Source organism: Phasianus colchicus, chromosome 3 (assembly GCF_987193195.1).
Source record: "Phasianus colchicus chromosome 3, bPhaCol1.hap1.1, whole genome shotgun sequence".
Classification (NCBI taxonomy): Eukaryota; Metazoa; Chordata; class Aves; order Galliformes; family Phasianidae; genus Phasianus; species Phasianus colchicus.
The window spans coordinates 52,200,658-52,222,958 of NC_143438.1; the positions used below are offsets into that span (position 1 = coordinate 52,200,658).

Below are 22,301 nucleotides of genomic sequence, written 5' to 3' on the forward strand. Positions count from 1 at the left end.
AAATAAAATAATCTTAAGTACACTTCCTCTTGCTGATAAGCAGTGGGTACTTGTAATATTTTTAAGTAACTGGCTGATTAGTAATCCACTTCAACACAGTCATTAGTAAATGTAATAGAAAAATAGACTGGCAAGATCTGAGAAAAAGAAAATTTTGTACATTTTTTCAATATATCCTCTATTTTGAAATGGATTTTATTTTCTCCTATTTAGTTTTATATTGTGGAAAATACACTTAAGAGCATCTGAGTATATGAAGCAGATTCAATCGTTAATATTTCTGTAAAATTTTTACTCTCAACTGCAAGAACTTGAGAATCTTGTGAAAATAATTCTTCTCCCTCCTTCAAATTAACTCCTTGAAGAGAAGATGCTCTTTTTCTCATCAGCAATGCAAAAAACAATGTGCTTGGCCTCCCCCCACGTTTTACAAGAATTATGAAGAATATCAAAAGGAACATACAGAACTCTTAGTTCTGTATCATATTTATTTTGTTTGAAGGCACTGTCTAGGTTAAAATTAAGTACAGAATAGAGTACTGAGCTCAAGCAGATGGTATACAAACATTATTTTGATGTAATTTAAGATGGCACCTTTGAAAACTTCAAAGTGATAGAAGTTATTTAAAGCGGAGTGTTGGTTAATGTTTCATAAAGTAACATCCATCACTTTGGGGCACCCAAATGCAAACTTTTCAAGAACTCTGCTATATGTCATAATCCATTCACATCCTGGTTTAAAATTATATTTTTCCTAAGACCAGACATGATTAATCACTTATAGCTGTAAAGTTATATTAGTTCAGCCACAGCAAATATGTAACATACTGTGTATATATGTATCTATGCATATATATATATATGCATTTGAATGGTTAAAAATGGCACATTTCACAGAATGCCTATCAAAAGGGCACAAAAGCATGCTTCAGAAAACAGTACAGACCTACAGTACTAAAGGATGTTTCGTAATCATAGGTGTTGAATTGTAGGTGAACTTTGTACTGAAAACCAGAAATCACTTCAAAATTACGACAATTTAAGATTTATTCAACAGTTCTTAAAGAATTGTATTAGTCTGTTATGAAATAAGACCAACTTTATTTTGAAGATGTTGTTGATCATACATATATTATCTCCCTTTATCCATATGCTTCAGAATATCCTCTACACTCAGTTATAAAAATATATTGAGAGGTGATCTAACTTTTGAAAAGATGTTCTGTTCACTTTGTACTTTTCATTATTTTTATTGGACCACATCATTGCTAATGCATATTAGATAAACTGGTAGATTTCAGGGTAATTCCCATAAGGTTTCTCTCTTATAATTGTTCTCAAGTACTACAATTAAATCACTACATTTCTACAAAATATTTGGGATGTCTAAGTAAAATCCTAACTTTACCTAAGAATGACTAAGAAAGAGTAAAATTTACTGCTGGGATGTCAAGGAAATAAAAAGCGTTTATGGCAAACAAAATGTACATAGCACCACATTATTTGTGGCAGCAATTAAGGAAACCAACACATAGTAATGAGTTAGCATTTTTTGTCTACACTCTTACAGAACACTCTATGGATAAACAGTCCTATACTGCTTTCCATTCTTTACAGGAGCAGAAGTCAGTCTTTGGTTCCTAAAGAGTTGAACAACTGCGACAAACAAAACAGTTCAGGAGAGCTTAGACAGTATATTTGCATTAACATAGAAAATAAGTGATTCAGTCCTTTTCCTTACTACTAAATAAAGGATGTAAAAAAAATTAGGAAAAAATACTTCTTAGCATTGAGTTGCTTATAAGTAGCTTAACATTACAAACAAACAGATAATAGGAAAATAAGAAGATATGTTTTTCATTCTAAGCCAAGGAGAGAGGCTAGTTACTCATACATTTTACACCACAAAAATAGAGAAACAGACAGGACCAATTCTTAGTGGAACTGCGCAACCTCAATCTCATTTGAAGTCATAGACTTGAGGATACTTAGTGCATCATAAAAGCATTCAGCACTGTACTAGAATAGGCCCTTCAATAGCTATATTGATTAATATATTATAAGTGGAATTTAAAAAAGCACTTAGCTTAATTTCAGTTCCACTTGTGCAGTCATAAGTGGAACAGTTTGACCCACACCACATTTCTGAAAATCCCACACTGCAAGCATTAGAACTACGTTTTATTATTTTCTTAAAAATCTAACTTTAATATTCTTCCAATGAAGACACATTTTTGGCTCTTCTGATTTTGGAGGAATAAAAGTGCTTTTCAATAGTATTTAAAAAAAAAGACAATACCAAAATACTGTACGCACCCAGACACATTGTTTTAGCATTAAAATCCCTGACATTGACACTAGTGGCACACGTGGAAACATTTAAGAGTTCCTGTAGATCATAGTATGTAACAACTGCGAGATTTTCCATAATACACATGCAATAGGCATATAAATATGATTTGGATGGCAGGCAGGGTATAATTTTGCTGGCAATAAATAAAATTAAAAGCTTTCTTTTGAGAAAGTTCATATATGAAATTGATTCTTCTATATAGATATGCAGGAGGCCTAGAGCTCAAAACTAGTATAACAGTTTACAGTCATAGCTGGCCAACAATTAGTATTTCCTTCATTTCACATAAGGTATAACCTTTTTTAAGGATACTTAAATTTTACACTTGTTCTTTCATGCTAATAAAAACATTCCTATAGAATTCAAACAAGAACACACTCAAATACATACTGGAGCATAAAATATTGAGCAATTTAAAAGCAATGTACACACATTAATTTACATCACATATTTACAAAACACGTTTTAAAAAGGAACAAAAGCATTCATTTAAATACAGGAGGGCAGAGTGGGAGCAATTTAGTATAAAAGAAGTCCTGGAAGAAGAATGTCTCTACTTCCAGTGAAGCTAGCAAGTCTGTTTTCTGCAGTTTATTTAGCTGAGTGGTTAAGATAGAGAACATGGAGAACAAAGGCTTGAACAGTAGTCTCATGCTGTAAACATCTGAGTGGTAGCTGCTGGCTTTTCTTTCTGAACAGAATGCACGGCAAATACAATCACTTTACTTCTCATCCCAAATATGCATCATCAAATGGACAAAAAACCCTAATTCTAAGACATTGATTGTTGTGTTTTTTGTTTTACAGTGTCTTCAGTGTCTATTAATACCTTCCAGTGCATTGAAAGTTTACTCCAGTAGGATAGCTTGTCACACCATTTCCATCAATAGTCTCTAATAGGAGCAAGTTCTGGCATAAGATTAACAGTTACATTTTTATACAATCTACTGACAAGTATTTTAGGAGTGTATACTAAATTGTTCAACCCATCAATATACTGACGTTCTCTGGAATACCTCAGAAGTTTATATCTGTAGAAAGAGTTGCAAGAAGAAAACATGAGAAAGATTCGCGAGAAACCATTCAATTTATGTTAGGCATGATACAGTAACAACCACATAGTTTGAAAGACTACAGCCTTTAAACTCTGAAACTATCTTTTAGCTTTTTTGAAAACACTGAACTATTTATCTAAAGTTCAAAAGCCTGCCACTTGGGCTTTTTTTTTTTTTTTAAACACTTAAACTTTATGTATGCAAGCTGATCAAGACCACATAACAAGATCAGAGGTGGATGTTGGTGGTATGGTAGCAGAGGTTAAATCTTCCATGCCAATACATTTTATTGCCATGTGGCAAATTTTAGGGGAATGGCAGACTGACAAAACGGTATCTGACATGAAAGTGCGTATGGAATTGAATTCCTCCATGCAGAGAAACTGACACCTTGACACTCATTCATGTTTGCTGAACATTTCCAGAGACCAAACAGTGGATTGGTGCATTTCAGCACTGGCAGCAGTGACAAAGACAAGCCATGTTTCAGACAGCCATCTGGATTTTTGAGGGTAGCATACAGGCTCTTGTTCATTGCTGGCAAAAATGCACAGCTAATGGCAGTGACTATGTTAAAAAAGTGGTTATGAGCTGAGAATCTGCTCTACCAAATAGCATTACTGTGCTCTTTGTATCTGTTGTAGTTTTTATGGAAATCGTTGCTTTGCTTTTGGAGTAATCCACATATTTTTTGTAATTCCAAACTAAATTTCTTTTTAAGGAACATTCAATTTTTCATTATTTTTTGCTAGATAACTCACTATAGAGATAAGATCTAGATGCCTTCACTGTGCATCAGCATACATTTAAGATGTCTGAATTTCTTTACATTTCATGCTTCAGATTCCTGCATTTTTGAACATCTAAATTGCAGATTATTAAAAAGCAGTTTTTCCTCTTTGGTTACTGATATGTACATTTTAGCTTTTTATAGCACATATTTACTCATATCTACTGTATCTAACCATTTTCAGCTTTATTCATTACTTTCAATGAATGATGCTCCCAGAAAAAAAAAAGACATACATTGATAGCAAAACTGAGCAGGATTTCTAGTTATTAGCATACATATACCAGAAACCCTATATTTTATTCTTCACATTACAATTTGAAGATGCAGCTTATCTGCTACATTCTGGTTGCTATTCTAGTCTAGGGTAACCAGAGTGTTTTGCGTAAGAAAGGAACCACAAAACAAAAAGTTTAAGTCTACATGACCAGGAAACAAGACGATCTTCCCCTCAGACTACAACGATATATGATAGAAGAAAACCCTTGAGGAGTCCTGAAGTTTGTTTTCACACAAGTCATTATTCCCAGCTGTTCTGCTTCCTTATGCAAAATATCTAAATCAGCAAAGTAGTAAAACTCTTCCAGCACTAATGTCCAAACTATGAAGGACCTACAGTTTTCTGCATCAAAGAGAATAACGTCTCCTGACATACAAACTCAGTCTCTCTCACAGTTAAAAAAAATACCTGAACAAAATACATATGTTCAAAAGACATGGAATTCAGCACTGAGGAGGGTGCAACACTTACAAGCACTGACTGCTTATTTGTGTGTGCAGAAGAAAAATCTTTACATCCTTTAGCTGCAGTGTTTGATTAGTTTTTAGTTTTTCTTACCTTCCTAAAAACTGGACTTCACCTCTGTGATGATGAGGAATGGATTTGTATTTCCCTAAATCTCCCTCTGGTCTTGTTACATTGTATCCAGCATAGTGAACCCTACAGTGCAATAAAAAAATATCAAAAATGACTTTTTTTTTTTAAGTTACAGCAAAAGTGAAAACTATGCATTAACCTTTTTAAAGCTCAGTCTTTCCATTCACTGACATTCTCTCCCTTAAAAAAATCCCTTCTATTTTAACAAATAATAATGCTGTCAAAAACTAATTAAGTGGGGAACATTAATCATTATATGTTTAAGGCACAACAGGATGAAAAATATGAGAGCAGCAAGGGAAGGAGAAAAACAAATTAAATATTCCCCTCCATATATGAGCTCATGTTTTAAGAACTCCACTGGAATTTACAGTTGTTTACTGTGAGCAGTTAGTAACATGGCAAACACTGCTGTTCATTATCCAATTTGTGACCATCTGTAGGGACAAAATTACCACTCACAGCTCTTAAGATATTAAATATAGCTGAAATTCATCCTTACTCTACAGCCTGTAATATGGTATTCTGTAATGCTAGCAGTAGAGACATGTATTAAAAGTAAAAAGCTATACACAAAGGACTAGGAGGAATGAGACTAATATACTTAATACTATTATCTGTTGTTATATCTATTATGTGTTGAAAGAGCTCTCTCTTAAAAGTCTATTACATATCCAAACCAAAAAGGCCAAGAAAAAAATGAACATCATACTCGTTCTTCTTACTCCTTAAAACAACAGAATCTATCAATCTAAAACAAAAAATATTTGACTGTTCACAGATGTTGGATACTATAGAACAATCAAAGAGATATAGTAAGTATTGAACATTCACCTGTTCCAAAGATCATCATCTTCTCCACCCCATCCCCAGAAGGCATTTGGAAATCCATTAATCTTCTTAAATTGTTCCACTGTCAGTCCACTTACACCACCAAAGAACTCATTATATGGAAGACTGGAAAAGACAGACAAATTTCATATTCTTATCTGGACTTAGGTAAGTAGTCCTCTTATTGAGAAATATCTTTCAGTAAAACACAAAGAATCCATAACTGAAGACATGTACAGAAGCAGGATGTGTCCACTAAGATAAACTGATTCACAGATCACTGGCATTAAGTAGTATGCATTCAAGTCACATAAAATGTTTACAGCAGCATTAGATTTGCATGAACGGTACCCTTACGCTCAAATTTGGGTCTCAAAGCTGTAGATGTAGCTCAGATTTGTAACATAAGTCTACCACGTATTCCAGATGGCTGATTTAGATACAAAGCTGAAAGTATGAAATGAAACCTTCCAGTTATCTTTTGAACTACTCAACCAAGAAGAAAACACCACTTATTTAAAAAAGCAATGGAATAATAATAATAAATCAACAATCAGTAAAGCATCAATTCAGTAATTTTAATTCTCAGCTGTTTTCTATGGAATAGTTAAAAGTTATAAAGGATCAGTTTAATAGAATATATCCAGTTTAATAGTATATATTCAACTGCAATAAAATATTTATCTACTTAATAAAAAAATTTAGATTTCCAGTTTTTAGAAAGTAAATTTTTAAATCAAAAGGTATGTATAGGTATGTATCTTTCTTTCCAGTAAGCATACACTAAGTACTAGCACATAATTATTAAGTAATATGCAGTTGACAAACAAAACCAGCCAATATTCCTATATAATGCAATATATAGGAGACTTGTGCAGTGTGATTTCCAGTCCTCAGAATATTTCCTCACTATCAAAAATAATCAAGAATCAATATTAACTTCAATGATTTTTTAGATACATTCTTCACTCAGCAGCTGCTATAGTGAAGTGTGTTTTAATGGATATCGTTTCAGATTTTCTGTTTCATCTATTGGATTTACTTTGAAAGAATTATATACACTTCAAGAATGTTTCTTAAAGACCCAGAAATGTGGGTCTTACTTACATGTACATGTATTTGTCCAACTTTGCTGCAAAATGACGTGGCATTTCTCCACATCCGTAATAATTTCGGTCATTTTCAGGTAAGTGATCCACGTCATGAAATATTATGCAGTCCCAGAGAACATCCTTCATAGCCTCCTTGAAGCCAACATTAAAGAGCATTGCACGATTAAAAGGTTGTGTACCTGTCTTCAAACAGCAAACAAGGAAGAAAGAGACATACTTTCAACACCAAAGAAACACATTACGTTCCACAGAAAAAGAAAAAACAAGTATTCACAAAGATGCTTGTTATTTCTGTAGTTAAACAGAGGAATGGCTCTGGTTAACATCAACTCCACCAGCTGTACTTTGTGGTTTAGCAGTCTGAGACAGCTTCCCACCTTGCACAAAACTTAACAGCACTAGCAACTTACAGCATTTGATCAGTACAGCATGTTACCAGTTACCCGAAGTATGTGAAGTTTTTGTTATGTATGTAATTATAATTAATCATACCAATTATAATTATCATCTTAGAACTTAAAGTTTTTCAGAAACTGGAATTAATAAAATTAGATTCAAATTCTTTTAATTTCACAATTTAAATCTTTATATTTCTATTTCGAACAAATGAGACAATATAACTAACAAGACTGATTCATAAAGTAAACGCTTTCTACGTGATTTTTTAATGACAATTGCTGATCTTTTTCTTTGTTTGCTACTTTTTCAATTGTCACCTGAAAATACCACATAAGATAAGCCATGAGAAATCCAATAATTTCTTTAGAGATCTACCTATCTACTAAAGCCAACAACAGCACAGATCCTTCCATTAATCTCAACTACTTTGTTCCTTCACTGTGACTTGCAGACACTTTGTTGAATGATTGTTTTTTTTCCCTCCACATCCATTCCTCACTGTTTCTGAAGAGTCTCAGTCTCTAGCTAGTTATTAATTCTGTACTATTAACATTGCCATTATATTTCACTTCTATTAACCAAATAGCATACACATTAAAGCTATTGCCTTTGAATGGATTTCATCAAGTACATACTGTAAATGAAGATTTCCAAACTCTTTCCCCATAAAACAAATGTGGTTTATTTTTTTTTTTAAGCTTGAAAACTTAAAATGACAATAGATTCCAAGAAGATATGTTATATTATCACTACAAAATACTAGCCTGTACTTAAAAGGAAAAAAAAGCAACACAGGTTAATCCTTAGGACGAAGTTGAACATTGCTTTTTCCACTCAAAGAATTAGAACACTGAATCCTTAGAACTAGAAGGGACCTCTAAAGGTCATCTAGTCCAGCTCCTCAGCAATGAACAGGGACATCCACAGGTAGGTTGCCCAGAGCAAGCATAACATCAAGCGTGACAGTGTTTAAATTCTTGATTCATCCAAATCTTGGTAAAAAGGAAAAAAAAAATGTCAGATCTCCTTTAGTAAGGAATCCTGAAGATTCATTTTTCAAGGCAATGTTGTTACCTGTTCAACAACATAGAAGGCAAATTCCAGCCGCTGCTTCTGCAACATCGGTATCAGATGGCGGAAGAAAATGGGCAGGTGCTCGTGACGATTACGGAAAGGAATGATGATGGCCACCTTCAAAAATTATTTATGTAAAACTATTTTGTTAATATTTTTTTTTAATTAAGTTTTATTTAATACAGATTAACTATTTTACCATTGTACATCAAAAATTAGCTCAGTGTTCTAAAAGATCTCATTTCCATTAAGAAAGCAAGTTCGAATTTTGATCAAGCAACTGAAAAGAGAAGAAAGTATCTTTAAGTAAAAGTTGAATGCAATTTTCATTTTATGATAATTTGCTTCTAGTTACACTTTAAGCAACATACACATAGGACAAGTTACGGCTACATAAAGTGTTTAATTACAGCTCATGACAATCCATTTCATGTTTTTCAACAAGCTGTAGTCTCTTTGAGCACAATACACACACTTTAATACACTACATATAATAAAAAAAACATAGCAGTAGAAGACTGAGTACTTGCAAATGAATTCAAACAAGAAAAAAAAAGCAAAGAAACACCTCACCTTCCATCGTGGCTTACAGTCTTTGGGCTTCCAGTGTCCTCCTGGTTTAATATCTAAGTCCTTTGAAAATAGTTGCAGAATTTCATCAAAACTAATTTCACTCATATTTACATCAATAAGGCCTCCTATATAGAAGAAAAATATTTCTTAATTTCAATTATAATGGCAGATCTAACTCTACAAAGCATATAACAGGCAACTATCAGATTCCTTGAAAGTTTCCTTAGAAATACTTATAATGCTTATATGCATTTTTATATCAATATAAACATCACTCTGTTTCTCTGATATTTGATGCTGTTGGAACTTTTTATTACACCCTCAAAGTAGGAAAACTAAATTTAGTATTAAATTCTTTTTTTTTTTAATTAAAATAATTACATTGTATTTTGAGTACAATCCAATTGACTACATAAGCATTAAGATCGGTTTTAAACTTACTCATGTAAGGCAGTTTCTCTGGACAAGCCTGGTAAGGAGAGTAAGTGAAGTTTTCTGGAAGATACATTGTTGTTTGAGCAACACAGTCACTAGAATTGTTTCCTTCAGGATAATCTTAAAAAGAGGAAAGGATTTGTGTAAAAATGTAAGTTACCCAGTGATTTTGTATCATATTATCACACAGTTGAACCACTGACTTTGTAAATACAAAATTCCTTACAGCATGATGAAAAAACATTCTACCACAATAACAGTAATTCGCTTGCAATATCTGTGTTACAGCTATGACATTTTCCCTGTTAAAATGAACTGATAAACATTAACTCTTTAGCCTTCTCTACAGTCACTGAAAAGTTGGATATGGTTCTAGGTTTTCATAGTCAAGCTACAACACCAATGTTTGTTTGTGTAGGTTCCCCCCCACTCAGCCCAAACAGATCTTTTAGAAATGAAATTAAATAAGAAATACCCTTACCTGTTCCATTCAGTGTTGTATTTTTGTTAGTATACAATCTGATCATGTGTCCTATTGTTTTTACATTTTCCCTCAACATTATGCCACGAGCTTGCACCATGAAGAGATATGTATTTGCTGAGAAAACAAAAAGCAATTTTGATTTCAATTAAAATAAGGTTATTTCAAAACTTTTCTAACATCCACTTACAATGTGCTCAAGTCTTTGCTACTAGGTCTGAAGTCATAGCTAGTGAATATTAATACACCAGAATGAAGATCATTAAAGAGTAAAATTTAACAGCAGTAAAACAAGAACAAAATAAATTCAGTGACAGGCCTATTTATAAGATAAGAAACACATTGACTTTCTATAATTTTATGACACTTTCTTTTCACTTTAGCTTACAAAAAGCAAATGACAGTGCAGGAAATCAATTGAATTTAACCTAAGTTTTCATATGCAGACACATCTATCCATCTCAAAAGTATAGGATACACATTAATACATAGATCATAAAAATAAAGGACAAAAAAAATTTCTAAATTCTCCAGTCCCACAGAACTATCCCCCTTTTTAATCATTAGTTAACACAGCTTTCAACCAAAATGCACTGCTACTCATTCACTCCTACCTGTTGTTTCATTATGCAATTGTTATAAATCACTGCCACTCATAAAATATTAATGCTTGATAATTAGATATAAAGTACTCATTTTAGGCATTAAGCATGAGTAAATCAACATTCAAAGTGACTATGACACTCACTCATAGCAACAATAGGAAATATGCGTTTGTCTCAGCTTCGCATTCAAAGCCCCAAATCTGACCTCAGTATAATTCTCAGTCAAACAGAAAGCAAGTCAGTTGGAAAAGGGGCTGCATTTATATCTGAGTAAGCAAATGTGTATCCAGGACTCAGAGAGCTCAAAAAACAATGTAAAAGAAATCCTTTTGCAGAATGACTTTTAATCTTTGGAGCAACAAGGACCACACAATCATCTACTCAATGATTTCAACTTCAATCATTTCAACTATTTGAAGCACCCATTTGTACAGCAGATATTTGGCTTGCTGGAACTAGTGAGCCACTGTAATCAAAAAATGCTCTGGGATTTTGAAGGAAATAACTAAACATACTAGAACTGATGACCCAGCACCAATGATATGACACAGAAACAATGGTTCACAATGCCAGAGGCAGATGTTGGTGGTATGGCAGTAGAGGCTGAACCTTTCCACCAATAACATTCAGTTACATTCTGTTGCCATGTGACAGATGGCAGCTGAGGGGCAGTCTGACAGAATGGTATCTGACATGGAAGTGTTTATGTAGCAAAAGCATAGGATTGAATTGCTCCATGTGGAAAAAATGGCACCCACTCGTGTTCACCAATGCTTGCTGAACTTTTATGGAGACCAAGCAGTGGATGTGAGCACAGTGAGATGGTGTGTTTCAGCAGCACTAATAGCAACATCAAAGACAAGCCACGTTCCAGATGGCCATGCACAGCTGTCACATCATGAAATGAAGAGTTCATCCAGGTGAACTGAATAAATGGTGGTGATTGCGTTGAAAAATACTGTTCTATAGCTGAAAATTTGCTCTATCAAATAGCACTACTATGCACATATTTGTTGTAGTTTCCATGGAAATAAACAGCAGGCATTACTTTTGAAGTGAACAGTGCAACTCTGAATCACTTGAAGTCTTCTCACAGCACAATACAAGAGAACTTCGTATAAAGGACAGGAGACGTCTAAAGGAAAATATGACCAACTCCACCACATTAGCAAACAATACTGACCAACATCCACAGCAATCTAAATATCTACACTACCTTTTCAGAAATATCTGTAAATATTACAGTAATGTTTTTGTGGGGTTTTTGCTGTTTGTTTGCTTTTTAAAATAATTTATGGGGAGTTTTATTAGCATTCAGAAAACTCATTGTTGACAATAAGGGAAACTACTACTTCGCAGTCAAGCTCAGAACATTTCAGGTGCTGTACATGGAGTATATAACCCCCAAACTCTTGATCAAGACTACTAGCTGTTTTGACACATGAGAATTCACTTGTGTAAAAATTATTCAACTATTGAGATTGTAAATTTGTGTTGAAATCCTACAGCCACAAAAAAAAAAAAAAACAAAAAACGAGTTTGGCCCGATACTGGAAGTAGGATCTCAACTTTCTTAATAAGAAAGCTTAATGCTTTTTCTTCTGCTTACACATTTACCAGCCTTGGATTTTTTTTTTCCCCCTCGCTGCTACCAAACCACACTGACTGAAAACACTTCAGCTGTTACACAAATAAATAGTACACAGATAGCAATGGAAACTGTGGACGCTGCACAGGCAGCTTCCAGCATAGCTTCTGCTATGGCTGAAAGATTTATTCCAGAAGTCATAAGAGAGAATATTTTAAAAAATCCACTCCAACATGTTACCATTATAGCTTTAGTAACCTGATGCTAAGTATTAAGTACAGAACTAAGATGAAGATGAAACAAGTCCACAGGAAAGACAAGAGAGTTGTAACTGCCTTCGATTCCTATGGGAAACTTTATTCTAATCCAGGTAAGAATGCAAACAAACCCTCATTAAGAGATTTTCTGCAGAAGTATCTACAAGCTCTCTTTTTTTGAAGGAAAACTTGCTTCTCTTGAGGAGAAGGAGAAAAATGAAAATAAACACACCAGACATTTGCGACAGGCAAAACGAGAAAAGACATTTCTCTATGAAGTAGGCATCATGAAAATACAGTCAGAATCCCAGAAACATCAGACAAAGCCTGCTGTCAGCCTTGGCCTAAATTGCTCTTGCTAAGAGGAAGAGCCTTGTCATGTCTAAATCAATATATCAGGGAAGCCCAGCCCAACACCTTGCATTCCTTACTCATCTGCTTGCAAGCCACCATTCATTTCTACCCAAATACATAAACATAATGCAACGGCTTCCTTTCTCTGCACTTTTTACACTCTTTGTGCCAGCTACGTGTTAGTTACAAAGAATACAAACACTCCAGCACTTGTGCACTGCACCAAAGAATTCCTCGCAAGAAAGGTAGGCAGGGCTCAGTTTCTACTACAGAATCCACAATCATACTTAAATCTTCCACAGTTTAAGCTCTCCCCAATGCCCTCCAAAAACAAGAGGCTCTTCTGTTGGAGAATAAAGTTCTGTGCCAATGTACCTTTCATAGTTCAGTTCTCCTGAATGGCATAGATGGTCTGCAATAAACCAGAACACCTTATCTTAGCGTAATACCCTAGCTGTCTCTTTTTTATGCTTATCTCTTTAAAAATGCACTGGAGGACAGAGCAGGAAAAAAATAAAGCAGTAGCCAGCCTCCAAACTGATAGAATACTGCATCTTGCCATTGCCTGATCAAGTTTATATTCTATTGTCATTCAACAGCCTCTCAAGCAAGAGCAGATGCATGAGCTGCCAATTAATTACATCAAAAGCTAAAAGCATCATGTGAAATCTTAGTCCTAAAAACATATCTGGTCTACTAGCAGAGGTTTCTCAGCAAAACCCTATGAAAAAGGGCACAGGTTACACTTCATACTACCCAGCAGTGACAGCAACAAAGCATTCAAGATAATCCTTAAACTGAAGTGTAACAGAAAAACACATCCATCCTCCTGGTGTGTCAAGGAAATAAGACAGCAGAATACTCAGGGTTACAGTTTGACAACTTTTCACAGCAATCTTCTTTTCAATTGCCAGCGGTAGTTGAACATGGATCATCTTCCTGAGCATGGCACACACTTCCAGAAACACTGCCTTTGCTGTCATGAAGATTTCCTTCCACTATTATTTTTTCCTGCATCTGCACCAATCAGCATGCCTGTCACACTGCAAGGCGATGAACAAACTAGAAATTTTCAAGTAACTACTCACAATCAGTTTTCTTCACATTCTCCTTATTTATATACACAGTCCACAGCAAGTCAGAAATACAGTGCTCCAAATTCAGTGTGCAGAACCCACACAGTGTACATGGTTATGTAGAAGTGCAGTTCAGATATCAAACAAGAGGCCCATATAGGACATTTTGGAATAAGTACTGTACTAAATGCTCTACCTAAACTGACTGCAGGGTGAGCATAAGCCCATACCTAATTCAGATGGATCATTTTTTTCTTCAGTTTTAAAAGATCACTGGTTATTAATAGCTGTGTTAGACCAAGAACAAGACTGTTGGAAAAAAAATTTGCACTAATTCTTAAAATGCAGAAGTATGTGGCAAAAAAAGCCTCAGGTCTTTTACATCAGGCAGCTTCCTATTATTTAAATATTCTCTTGAGGACTATTTAAACCTTTGTTAAAGCAAAAAAAAAGGTAACTTCTCAGATCATTCCCATTAGGGAATCAAGCTTCTTCCAGCAGTACAGTGAAAGTTAAAGCACTTTTCACAATACTACATAAATTAATCGACCCTCATAGAAAAAGTGTAGAAATTGCTTCTAGATCAAAGCTTAGTAATTTATCATTCTGTACACCAAGGAAAAGCCAAAACAATCAAGATAATACAGTATACAGCAGAACAATTTAAGTTAAAAGTAGACCAATGATTAATGTTCTGAAGAACAGAAGGAGGAAGATAGAACTGATTATTTCAGCAAAACAGTCATAAAAGCATTAATGAGATTACAAACTAGGATTTTTAAGATGCCTAAGAAGAAAAGAGCAAAATGCATGGAGATCATAAATATCATTTAGAAATGCAGCTTTTATCATTAAAATTGAAAAACAAAGACAAAAGGGAAAAGTCTTACCTAACACTTCCACAGCACTTGGCAAAAAGAGTTAGAGCCAAATATTTGTGTAAGGGTGGTAAGACATGGGGACAGTTTGCCCAAAGAGGCTGTAGATATTCTCTTCCTGGAAGCACTCAAGGCAAGGCTGGATGAGGCTTTGAGCAACCTGGTTTAGAGGGAGATGTCCTTGCTTATAGCAGAGGATTGGAATTGGATGATCCTCAAGGGCCCTTCCAACCCAAAACATTCTTTGATTCAAAAATTAGGTTGTCAGTGCAGCCCTACCAACACTACACATTGCTCTTAAAAAAAAAAAAAAAGAAAGAAAGAAAAAAACCAGCATATTGAGAAGCTCAGATGGGGGATACTTGATAGAGAATCCAGACACACCGCAAAATTAAAATGCAATAAACACTGCTTCTGCAGAAGGTAGGTCTTGCCAGTGGCCACTTCCTCCGAATTTATACATCTGATATTCAACACCTGTTTTTGTAAGATTTCTGAAAAAGTACATTCAACCCATTGCATAAAAATTTATGTGGATTCAAATTGGTTAACAGAGATCTCAGCTAGTTACTGCAAATGGGAGATAATCTCACAGGGGCATTTCTAGAACAAGTCCCACACAGACCTCTTCTCATCTCAAGGTTACATCGTATTATTCTAAGCAACATGAGAGATATAAATACACTGCTGGCAGACCTCATGAATGGCAAATCAATCAAGTGTTAAACTCAAAAGTGTTCAGATTAAATCCTAAAGACTAAGCTAAATATATAGCAAATATAACTCAGCTTGAGATGGCTTCTAAAGTCAAGAATTTAGGTGCTAGGAATACTTTACAAGCTACAGCACAAGGACTTTAAAACACATGTAATAAATAATTTTGCAGTAAAGATAACCAAATTAAGCTAAGACAGCTGGAAATCACTTCCTGTTCATAAACTCAAATCTATAAAGAACACAGATAAAAATCAATAGCAGTACTCAAAATCTGCAAGATTTTATTTTTATATTTCATAGTCATAGAATCATAGAATGGCCTGGGTCGAAAAAGACCACAATGATCATCTAGTTTCAACCTCCCTGCTACATGCAGGGTCACCAACCACCAGACCAGGCTGCCCAGAGCCACCTCCAGCCTGGTCTTGAATGCCTCCAGGGATGGGGCATCCACAACCTCCTTGGGCAACCTGTTCCAGTGCATCACCACCCTCTGTGTGAAAAGCTTCCTCCTAATACCTAACCTAAACCTCCCCTGTCTCAGTTTAAAACCGTTCCTCCTTGTCCTATCACTATTTGTTGTTAATCAGAAGTTTTTAAAACATATGCAACAATAAAAACAAAGTGTATAGGCCTTGAAATCTATACATCCTTGTAAGGAAAACATATTAGAAAGACACAGATCACCTTAATCTGTAAGAAATACCACCAACAACTGATGTTCCCGGAGGTTAATAGAGATCATTCATATGATGCAGATGGACATCTTTCTTTACTAATTACCACAAAGAAGTTTCAGAATTGTTTACAGTGGTGGTGTTTTTTCAATACTCCAGACAATGTCTGTATACTTGCTGTCACAAAGAATATGCCTAATGGATGAGTCCTCTGGCTCCAAGTCTGAGGGACTGAATAAACGTCAGTTATCTACTTAGCAGAGCCGGTAAAAGAGGCTAACCTATTGGTCAGGTCTTCACTTAAGGGTGAAGAACAAAAACAATCAAATATTTTAAGTATGATACCCAAAACAATCTTCAATACAACTTCTTACATACTTTACATGGAGCTGGATTCAATGAAGGTCCCTTCCACCTCAGGATGCTCCGTTCTATCCTCCATCATCAGACTGATGATATAGGAAGTTAAATAATTCAGTAGCTAATTCTGAAACAATTTCCTCCAACTAAAGCCTTTGATAACAATTGAACTTAAAATGATTGTGGCATAACCAACAGCACACTGCCTTTGCATTAGCAACAGCATAGCCTTTAGGTCAACAGTACTACTTCTCCTGTGTACAGCAACTTGTAAGCTAGAACGGGGATTCCAGTAAAAGAAAGGTTTTAACGAGCCCAGAGGAAAATCTTGATGATGGAGCAGATAATACAGAAACAGAAACTGAATGAAATGGGTTTTTCAGTCCTAACAGGAAATGACTATGGGGAAGGTGCACTTTTGGTGTTTTCAGTCACACAGTGAAAACACTGAAAAGATGAAATTGAATGCTTCTCAGAGCTAGACAGAAAACAATACACAAGGCAGTGAACACGAGACAAAAAGATGGGAAGTTCCAATAACATTACAACTTTCTCAGAATTGTCAAACACTGAAACAGGTTGTCCAAAGAGATATTTGAAACTCAAGCAGACACAGCCATGAGCAATCTGATCTAGTATGATCTGCTTGCAGCAGGAGGTTGGATCAGATAGCTTCCACAGGTCTCTGCCAACCTAAATTATTCTGTGATCAAACAGCAAGTCTTTGGAAACATCACAAATGACAAAGATGCCAGGAATAGAGGCTGTGCCTGTATCTATGGGCTCAGCACCTGGAATCATTCACTGGCAAACATTTATCTTGCTGATCACATTTTCAGTTCTTTCCTCCATTTCTGCACAAGTTGAAAAAGTTTGGTATAGTCTTTTCCTATCAGGTAAATTATTTCCTAATACTGAATAGGGGAAGAAATAAAAGATATTAAATATGTCAACTTGTATGCTGAAACCAATGGAGATGTTCCAAAGTTCTGCCTAGCTAGCAAGCTGCTCCTTTGTTAGGAATGACAGAGGAGGTTAACAGTAGCTGTGTTTTTCCTCAACAGTCTCATTCACTGTTCAGGCTTTCTGCTCACTGAGGTCAAAAACAGACTACATCTTCCACAATCCCTGCACTGCTTCGTTCCCATAAGTACTATAACATCATTACATCCAAGCTGGCCAAGTTAGACTGCAGTTGACTACTGAGAGCTGTAAGATTCTGCTAGAAGTATTCTGCTGAAGTCAGGAAAAAAAAAAAAAAACCTCAGTGGTGAGTAAGAGATTGCTGTATAAAACTAGTTACAATGCACGAGATTTCAGTTATGATGCTGATAGAAAAGTTGAAAAGTAAAGTACAAAAGATAAATCTCTCTGGCAACTATCAGATTGGCTTGGCAGTGAAATAAAATCAGCAAATGTTCTTTCTTGTTTACCAGAGCCCTCTATCTTTGTCTGATTCTCCTCATCTTTCCACAATGTAAACTCAAAAGTAAATGTGTTTTGAATAGCTGTCAGCATCAGACATCAACTATTCAAGTTGCTGTCATCACTACTGTTATCAGCAACACTGAATAAGAGATTCCTGCCAAAGATTCCGGCTCTGCTAGCTTCCTCAGTCTCTATGTGCAGGATATATTTGCAGTAAATATTTATGTACTTGGAACTTCCAATGAAGTTTCGGAATCATGTGCCATCTTCATTTATTAACTCAAAATAAGCAACTTCCACTTCAAGAACCCAAGAAGGAGCAGAAGATGAAGTGGTCTTCCTGGAGGAGTGGTGCCTGTTACTTGTTTCCATCAAATACAAGAGAATTAAACAAAAAATTTACTTTTCAAACATTTAAAATGTTGGCTACCATTTATTTTACCTTACTATCCTTCTAGTCTCTGCTTTAAAACATCCATCCAATTTAAAAGGGAAAACAAAAAAGGAGAGAAAATAGTTCTCTCATTTGCATTCAGAAGATTGAATGGTTTCAGTCTCAGTTCTGGCTATCAAAAGCAGACAGGGAGCGCTAAGGTAAGGTTGCAACCATCTCTACTCCACTCCATCTTCTCTTCTTATAAAAGAGGGGATAGAAGGTGTACGAAAAACAGTGTATGAATTCTCTTCAGAATAAGGAGGAGAATAAGCTCTAAATATTTATGTGGAATATTACATGTCTTAGTCTCAAAATACAAAGTAGTGACTGAAAACCTGACACCTAAATGCTTTTCTACTCCTCATATTCTGAAATACACAGGAAAACAAAAGCTTCTATTTCCCCAAGAATCAATAATCTGCTAGGCCTCTACAAATAATAATAGAAATCAGTGATATACATATAATTACTGTGCAAACAAAAGTATTTAAACTTCAGAAATAAATAAGCAAAAACATTAAAGAAAGTGGTTGAGATTTTTCCTCTGAACAGATTACCTGCAACCCAAATTCATAAAATCTGCAGTTTCACTTAAAAAAAGTATCAATGCTATCCTTTAACGGAGGGAATGTGACAATAACCTCTCCAAAAACTTTCCCAGAGCTAAGGAATTTCTTGTGTGGACATCTTCTCCTTTTGATAAGCCAAGAACTGTGTGCAATAAGGGAACTCCATTCCATTTGACCAGTAAAAATTAAGTTCTCATTCAAGTTTTGTCATTTCAGGAAGCCACTCTGCTACATAATGTACGTACTATTCTTCTCACACAACTGGGAGATCAACTTCTCCCTCTTTTCAATTCCCACCTCCATTGGAAAAGCACTTTTGTCTTCCCTTCTGCCACATTGGATCTTGAGGGAGAAATTGTTCTGGTGAACCAAGAATAGAATCATAGAATCACTCAGGATGGAAAAGACCTTAAATATCATCGAGTCCAACCATGACCTAACCATGCTACCCTAACTCTACCAACCCTCTGCTAAATCATATCCCTGAGCACCAAATCCAAATGGTTTTTAAACACATCCAGGGGCGGTGACTCAACCACCTCCACCAACCAATCTGTGCACTAGGACACATCTGCACATAGGAATTGTGACAGATCACAACCAACTATTTATGATAACTGAAGAATAGTTCTATAGATATCTCATTTTTGCTTTGAGTTTTACAATTTTTCATTCATAGTTACATATTCATAAAATACTGCTGGCTAAACTTCAGTAAACAATCTTAAGCACGCTTCACCTCCTCATGCACAATCAGCTTTGTTGAGATACACCTTTTCCATTACACACAATGGAAGGGAAAAAGCACGTACAGCAATTTGAAAATGGCATGTGCATACCACATGCAATTATCACACGAATCACTTGTCTGAACTACTACTTTCCTTCAGATCTTCCTTTGTTACTATTTAGATATTTATCCAAGAACTCTGCCAGGATGGCTGCCGGTTTTATTCTGAGATAGCATTATATCTTCTTCCTCTCCACTGTACACATTAACATTTCTGGGAGCAAATCCTTGGGAAATCATCACATCTGCAATCTGGCAGATTTGGATTACCAGTGTAAAATTTTCCTACTGCCCTTCTCTTCAACATTTTGTACATTCACTTCCCCAGTAAGACCAGCAAAGGATGGCAGCATTTTGAACTCTCTTATCCAGAGCAGCGCACCAGTGAACAGCAGTTGAAGAGAGCTGCAATCTCACAAACTCATCTAACTATTGAAGATTTTCTTTATTGCAAAACATGACTTGATAGGGCTGACTGTTACACATCCATCCGAGATTGCAGTTTAAGTTTTTTATTTTATTTTAATGTTGATTAGGCCTGAACAACCTACCCCAAGAATTCTTCCAGAATACACTGTTGATTTCACTTCATTTCTGGTACAAGGAAAACTGAACAAGCATCTAACCCGATAACTAAGCAGCAAGAAGTCAAGACAGAAATTATTAGAGACTACGAAACTGAATACGGTACTATACAAATGTTTAGTAAGAAGCAAATGTACTTCTAAGCCATCCAGCTAAGAAGAAACATTTCAATGATGAAAAAATCCAGCTGCATGCATTATGTATCTTAATGCTTTTCTTTAGTACAAAAATGCAAACAGGACTAAATTAATTACAGAATGGCTTAAGTTGAAATTGACCTTAAAGCCCACCCTGTTCCAATCCCCTGCCATGGTCAATGCTGTCCCCCACCAGCTCACCTGCCCAGGGCCCCTTTCAACTTTGAGCACCTCCAGGGATGGGGCACCACATCTTATCTGGGCAGCTGTGCCAGCGCCTCAATGTCTTCTGAGTGAAAAAACTTCCTCCTAACATCTAACCTAGATCTCCTCTCTTTTAGCTTACAGCCATTCCTCCTTGTCCTATTATTTGTTAGATCAGAAACAAAAACTAAGCTGAACAGCAGTCAGCAGGTCACAGTTATTGCAAAGATTCAACCACCTGATCAGGGGCTACCTTTTACAGCCATTACTGCAGAGAGGAATTTTAAGCACTGAAAAAAGACAGAGATATGACAGGAAGACAGCTTTACAGATACTCAAGAAGGCCATGATGAGTCCAGAGAGGTGCAAGAGATAGCATCAATGTTCTCTGGAAAAAGGGGAAGCATAGCTAAGCCAACAGACACATCACACAGCAAAACACCACACAGCACCACGCACAGTATTTCTTATCTCAGGAAACACAAACCAGTTCTGAAGGACTCGTCCAGTGAGGAAGAGCCTGATGCCCTCTCCAGAAGAGCACAAGTGAGCTAAGAACACAGCACCCGGTCAGTTCTGTGGCTTGCTTCCCTACCAGACCCAGACCTGCAGCTGTGTTATGCAGCATTTCTCACACAACTCATCTCCCCGCTGCAGCAGCGATTTCAAATGTAATAGTTAACCAAGAGCAAAGCCTCTGACGAGATCCCACTGACAGAAGAAAACGACAAACGTTTTAACGGATTCACGCAGCTACTGCCGTCTTAAAAAGATGCATTCAGGCGACTCTGCGGCTCACTCCTCCCTCCTGCCATTAGCTTACAGCGCTTACGGCGAGCAGCGTTTTCACCTCACTTTCCTGGCCTGGCAAGCAGGAATAGCGCTGCCCACGTCGCGACGCCAGATGAACCTTCTAGAGCGTCGGAAGGCAGCACAACAAAGATGCGGGGTTAGCAGCAGCGCGCCCGGCCCCGCGCACCCCCACGGGTACAGCGGGGGTCCTTGAGGCCCGCCTCCCCTCCCCCCCCAACGGGCCGGCTCACCTATGCCGGGGGCCACGTAGATGAAGTAGAGGCAGGAGGAGGAGAGGGAGAAGAAGAAGATGAACGCGAGCATGGAGCGATTGGAGACGCGCAGCGCCTTCCGGAACAGGGGCATCCTCCCGCCGTCTCAGAGCCGCCCGCTCCCCTCAATCCCGGCGCGCGGCGGCCGCGCTTCCCGCAGGGCGGCGGCGGGCTCCTCCCATGGAGCGGCGGCGGGACGGGGGCGAGGGCTGCGCTCCGCTCCTGCCGCTCCCACCGCCCGGCGGACGGCTCGCGGAGACGAGCAGGCGACGGCCGGAGCGGGAAGGGTCCCCTAGCGCTGCCGCGGAGTTCGGGGGCCGCTCCCGCCGCTAGGCGCCCGCTCTCTCTTCGCAGGCGGCGGCGGCAGCATCCCTGCTGCCGGCGGACAGGCACCTCCGCGCCCGGCCCCTGCAGCCGCTCGGCCCCGCCCCGCCGAGCCCCGGCTACTGCGGCGGTTGGAGCGTGCGCGAGCCGCGGCGGCGACGGACTGCAGAACTGCGGCGGCAAGCGCGCACCCAACGGAGGGAGCCGGGGGGGGAAGACTGGCGATGCCGCCGTGTTATTGCTGCTGCTGCTACCGCGGGCCAATGGGAGGG

General features: G+C 37.2%; 1 protein-coding gene across 1 annotated transcript; it reads right to left on the minus strand.

Moving 5' to 3' along the window:
- Positions 1–1,029: 1,029 nt before the first annotated feature.
- On the minus strand, positions 1,030–22,098 carry B4GALT6 (beta-1,4-galactosyltransferase 6). The gene is made up of 9 exons (XM_031612910.2): positions 21,685–22,098; positions 9,981–10,097; positions 9,506–9,619; positions 9,065–9,189; positions 8,492–8,608; positions 7,014–7,201; positions 5,910–6,032; positions 5,037–5,138; positions 1,030–3,384 (listed from the first exon to the last, which is right to left on the minus strand). Exons 1-9 carry the CDS (start codon positions 21,797–21,799, stop codon positions 3,237–3,239), a joined length of 1,149 nt encoding a protein of 382 aa, XP_031468770.1. The 5' UTR covers positions 21,800–22,098; the 3' UTR covers positions 1,030–3,236.
- Positions 22,099–22,301: the final 203 nt, after the last annotated feature.

Bases quoted from the DNA above. Each gene is read 5' to 3' on its own strand.
- B4GALT6 (XM_031612910.2), bottom strand. From the start codon at position 21,799: ATGCCCCTGTTCCGGAAGGCGCTGCGCGTCTCCAATCGCTCCATGCTC. The intron at 5,139-5,909 runs GTGAATGTTCAA...ATTGCACTGTAG, and splicing joins GATGATGATCTTTGGAACAG to GGTTCACTATGCTGGATACA. The intron at 3,385-5,036 runs GTAAGAAAAACT...CTCTTTCTACAG, and splicing joins GAAGTCCAGTTTTTAGGAAG to ATATAAACTTCTGAGGTATT.